The sequence below is a fragment of the Cyprinodon variegatus genome, unplaced genomic scaffold, assembly GCF_000732505.1.
Source record: "Cyprinodon variegatus isolate N-32 unplaced genomic scaffold, C_variegatus-1.0 Scaffold736, whole genome shotgun sequence".
NCBI classification, from domain to species: Eukaryota; Metazoa; Chordata; class Actinopteri; order Cyprinodontiformes; family Cyprinodontidae; genus Cyprinodon; species Cyprinodon variegatus.
The window spans coordinates 263,981-269,632 of NW_015151189.1; the positions used below are offsets into that span (position 1 = coordinate 263,981).

Sequence of the window (5,652 nt, forward strand, 5' to 3'; positions counted from 1 at the left end):
CCTCCTCTGCACGGATTTAGGTGTATCTAGATTGTTTTGAGAGAAGAGCTGAATGCTCTGCTTGCTTAACTCCAAATGTCTAAGTTTTTATTGAAACACATATTTGGAAAAATGCCAAAGTTAGAGGTTGGTGGAATATACGTATTTTTTAACGAGTCAGGCGAATTATTCCGTATTTAATGTGCTTAATAATTATGTAGGTAACGGTAAGCTAAGATAGCTGTTGGCTAACTAGCTAGCTTAAATGCTCTGGTTGTTAGCTTTCTGCCATTTAAGTGAAATAATAGACATTTAAACGTCACTTATTGTCGAACGATAACGCTAAAGGAGATGATTTGTTTGTAAAGTTTGTCAAATTAGCTGTTTTATGCTGATGTTAAAAGGTTAACGAACAAGGTTGATGGTAAAGCTAGGTTACTCTACATTAGCATGTTAGCATTCAGTTCTAGAGGAATCTCAAGGGTGACAGCTGTTTTAATACATAGCTGCTGATGTTTATGTTGGTTTGTTTTGTTTTATCTACAGGACAGACACAGGCAGGACTTAAGGTCCAGTTGTTGAATGCGTTATCTGTTACCCTTAACCATTCAGGCAACTGTTAAAACAGGATGCCAGAGATGACTGAAACTAACACAACTGGTCGAAAACCCAAGTAAGTATGTCTTATTTACATATATATAAGATTTATTTTTCCTTTTAGTAAAAATATTGCACTGTGTTGTATATTATGATCCTAATATAATGTAGCATTCCTTATAGATCCTTACATTGAAACGTATCACATGTCAGAGGTTTATTTGAAGACCTGATGTTTTAAACAATATGTCTGTATCTACATACAGAGGGGATGATTGAGAATTAAGAATTTAGAGCATGATGGTATTAATGATGAGGCCTGAGAGTAGGAAGATGCATTGGTTGGTAACATGCATAAGTGATTTTCAATATTTTATTTTTATTATTAAAAAAAAAACATTTTAAAGTGGCACAGAAGAGCAGGATTGAGTCTGCAGTGCTACCATACAGGAAAGACTAGAGGTGTTTTGATGGAGTGATTTGAGCTTACTGGCGATATGTTGTGATAACGAAAGTTTAGTTTATTATTTCAGGGTATTTAAAGTAGTTAAAAGATATAGAGGCATATTGTTGATGTAGATGTGATCATCTGGGGTGATGTTTTTGCGGTAATCAAATACAAGCTATGTTTTAATGACGTTCAATAAGAAGAGATCCCAATTCAGCCACTTTATTTTACCCAAATCAAAAATGTAAACAGGTAAATATTTTAGAAAAGGATTCAGTGGACAGCAGCTTGTGATTTTTCTTTGGTTTATTTCAAACATTCATATAGTAAAAAAAAAAAAATCTGCCATTATTATAAATCAAAAGGTTGCTGGGAGAGTTTTTTTTTTCTAATGGAGGACATTATAAATTGTGTTATTTCGGTCCCACAGGGCTCTAACCCTTTGAACCCTGCTCTATTTTGTATTATTGTGACTTTGTATCCATTATAAAACCACTGACATGGACTTTCAGAAGACTTAAAGGGGAAAATACCACAATTAACAGTAACAAAATATTTACAGAAAAAACAAAAAATGAAACTATAAGCACCATATAAAAGCAGTTATTTTACAGAAAAATGCAATTATTCCCCTTTGTTGCTAAAATTGAGTAATATGACATTATTCAGATATCACAATACTTAAACATCTATTTAATGTAATGATTTTATACACAGTCTTAACTTAATATATAAAAGAAAGACCTGCTACATTTTATTGTAGATGTAAATAGAACATTTGAATTTATCTGCTCTGTATAGAGTAGAAAAAGAAGTAAAAGCTGATATTAGCTGTCAGTCATGCCATCTGCTTAAGTAAGCCTCCAATCACATGCTAAACAAGCAACCCTCTAATTGTTTTGCTTGGTGTAGTGTGAACCTGAATAAGTGGAATAGGCTCTGTCGTTCCCACACTATGACTGTTTCTGTGTGTGGCATCTGGACATTTTCCAAACAGCCAAATATGTCTACATTGGGACTATTGAAAAGTGTATCAATCCTCTTTCAGTCACCTGACTAGCAGTGTGCATCAACAGATGGTTTAGGGTGGCATTGTTGCTGTACGCTCCATGGAGGCAAAGAAAACGCACCTTTTTTGCGTCATTGAGAAGATTTAAGCTATAGACGTGGTTCGATGGAAGATTTCAGATGTTTTACAGCCATAATCAAGGCAGTTTAGGTGTTGCCATCATCTTAGAAAATGTATCTCCACAGGGACAATACACATTGTCTCAAGTCAAGCACCTCACAAGCAATGTTATAGAGAACTGTATATAAGAATCGTAAGATGAGGAGATTTGACTATGGCGCTCAGAAAACTGGGTGAAATAATATCTTTTGAATTTCTTTATTTCTGTTCAAGCTGTCTATTGTTTTTTAATTGGATGTTGATTTTACATATCGTATTGGCCCGAATTTAAGACAAGGTGTTTTTTGTTTAAAATTATGTTAAATTTGGGGTCCTCTTATAATCAAGGTCTAACCAATTATACAGGTTTACAGTTGTCTGGAGTCGCTACACAAAAGCAACAGCAGAGGGCGCCAGTTTTTTTTTGGTTTTTTTGTAAACCCAGTGACCTCATTGTGGCTGGGGTCAGCTTTCTATCACAACAGAGAAGCGACAAGAATGCTATGGAGATTTGCTGCACACAACAGAATGGACCAAAAGTCAGACAAGTTTGCAGACATTTGAGGCATAGTTATGATGCCAATTTTAAAATAATGGCGGTCAGCGCAGCAGTGCCATCAAACAACTGTCAGGCAGCAAAGAAATAAGAAGTTATAGAGTACAATGCCAGAAGATGGCGGGTTCAGAAAGACCATCCAAAAAAAGCAAACAGCTAAAGAAAAGCTTATCGTCGTCCACAACATGGCTGTTTTAAAGAATCGACAGAAGGTGTGTGAATTTGTTAATGTAAAACGTAACAATGGCATGCCGATTACCAGAGCCATCACCCAGCTGAAAGCTCTGGACATTACTAAGGAGTTGAACATACCCACCACCACGTTTAAAGCCAGCATCTGCTGGTGCGGCTGGATGATGCGGCGTAGCAGCCTTGTATTACGGCACAGAACCAGCCTGGCTCAGCACCTGCCATCAGAGAGAAGCTGCTCTCTATTCAGTGGTATGTGATTTGGCTGGAAGAAAAAACACTCATATCCTCTTGATCAGATTGGCAACGTTGAACAAACCCCCGTGTTTTTTGACCTGCCTATGCCTGTGACTGTGCACAAAAAAAGGTAGGCCTGTTATTGTGAAATCAACTGGAAACAAAAAGAATCGGGTCATAGTGATGCTAACGTACCTGGCAGAGGGGACAAAGTTGCCTCCTTATGTGATTTTAAAATGCAAAACTGTGCTGAAAGAGGGTATGCCAGCTGGCATTGTTGTTCATGCCCAGGAAAAGGGCTGGATGGGGAGTGAACTAGTGGTCGACTGGCTTAAAGTGGTGTGGGGGGGATGGCGAGGGGCTCTAAAAAACATGAAAAACATCCTAAACATGGATGCCTTTAACGGTAACTGACAAATGCAAACTCAGGGGAGGAAGATGAATGGTGATTTAGTCATCATACCAGGAGGACAAGTAAGCTACAGGTAGTTGGATGTGGTGGTTAACAAGCCTTTCAGGGATAATCTGCGCACGAGGTACACCTAGTTCTTTTATCAGGTGACCATGCACTCGCATCGGACAGTCCAAAAGCCTGCAGTATGCCGACTTTGTGAATGGATGCTCCAGGCATGGGATTAAGTTCCATCAGAAAGCATCATCAGTTGATTCCAAAAATGCATCTCAAATGCATTGGATGGTAGTGAGGATGATGTTCGGTGGGAGGAGAAGGGATTGGAGGGTGAGAGTGACAGTGAGGCAGACATTCCATCAACAAAGTTCAGATTGCATTCGAGAGGAGGTGTTGCAAGATTTAAATTAAATGTGTCATCACTGTAATTTTTTTTTAAACGTTTTATTGGTGTTTCCTTGCAAAAATATTTTAATGCAATGTTATTTTGATGAATTTCTTAAATGTAAAATAAAATTGTTTATTTAAACAAAATAAATTTGGCTTATCAGAATCTTTTTTTGTGTTTTTTGTTTTGTTGCTTAAAAACTGGTCTTGGAAAGAAGGGGTCTCCTTATAATCAGGGTTGTCCTATATTCGTCCTATATTCGCTCCATAGGTCTAGAATGCAAACATGCTACACAGAAAAAGTTTCTGGATCACAGTTTTAAAAACACTAAAACGGAGACAGTACTTTATTGTAAAGATATTATGGAACAGGTGGACAGAACCAGATGTTCATGTCAGTAAAGCACTATTTAACAGCAGTAAAGCACAAGTATCACCCAGTCATTAAGTGGTCATACCTGCTATCCTTAATTTAAAAATTAATTTTAAATTCTCTACCTTTTGCAGAAAGAAGAAAAACAAAGAATCCCATAATGCAGGTAACATAATATTTGCTGCTGCACTCTTGTTTAAAGGCAATTTAGTTACAGTTTGAGTAATTGTTTATTGTTTAATCATAACTTTAATATCCTTTGTTTCTCTCTGCATCTAGTCGAGAGACACAGAAAAGAGAAAATTAACGCTGGGATTAATCGCATCGGGAATCTTCTACCATGTTCGCAGGCACTTAAACAGGTAAGTAAATAGCTGCTATTTACCGAATCACAATAATCCATGTGACCGTATATGTTCAAATTTTTAAAAATATTCTGTTTATAGAGTAAGAACATGATATTGGACCAAGCATTTCACTACATCACTGAGCTCCAGAAACAAAATGATACGTTGCTTCTGGAAGGTGGAGATAAAGTCCAAGGTGAGGTTTTAATTCTCCCTTTTTCTCTTTGTACTGTAAAATGACCATTTATCTGTTGCTCTGGGAGGGAATATACAAGTAACGGGCAAATGGAAAACACTCTGATACAAAACTAACTGACCTTGAAATTATCAAAGAGGAATATTAGTCATATTTCAAACACATCAGCCGTCTGTCAAAAAGCAGCTGGTTTACATATAAGAAGCATCGTGTCCATCGGCACATCATCGCACCAAGGTAAGTATTTACAGTGGATTGCAAAAGTGTTCATACTCTTTGAACATTTTCATGTTTCGTAATGTTGCAAGCACGAACCTGTGGGTAATTTATTGGGATATATGGGGTAGACACCACAAACAAGAGTAAACGTAAAACAGAAACAAGTATTACATTTTTTTTATCACAGTAATTACATTTCTTTTTATTTAAATCATCTGAGTCAATAGTTTGTAGAATTATCTGTTACTGAAATGATTATTTGTTATGTCTGTAACAGCTTTCCACACAGACTGTCCAAGACTTTCTGTTTATTTGATAAATAACAGACATTGGCAGCAAAAAGAACTAAAAACAGGCAATTTTCAAGCCTTACCATAGATTCTCAGTAGGGTGTGGGTTTAGACTAGGATTTGGCATTTGTAGCTCACAGTGTTTATACAGGAATGAGTAACTTTAGTTTAATGCTATAAATTATTTTAATGCCATCAATATATGACATAAAAATTTTATTTATATATATATATATATATATATATATAAATAAAAT

The 5,652-nt window shown here is 36.3% G+C and overlaps 1 protein-coding gene across 1 annotated transcript in view; it reads left to right on the forward strand.

Moving 5' to 3' along the window:
• usf3 (upstream transcription factor family member 3) overlaps nucleotides 1-5,652 on the forward strand; it is a 16,071-nt gene continuing 10,419 nt past the window's right edge. The window contains exons 1-5 of the mRNA XM_015395321.1: nucleotides 1-126; nucleotides 526-652; nucleotides 4,478-4,509; nucleotides 4,623-4,705; nucleotides 4,790-4,886. Of these exons, the coding sequence (XP_015250807.1) occupies nucleotides 609-652; nucleotides 4,478-4,509; nucleotides 4,623-4,705; nucleotides 4,790-4,886 (256 nt within the window). The 5' untranslated portion in view covers nucleotides 1-126; nucleotides 526-608. The remainder of the gene's footprint in view (nucleotides 127-525; nucleotides 653-4,477; nucleotides 4,510-4,622; nucleotides 4,706-4,789; nucleotides 4,887-5,652) is intronic.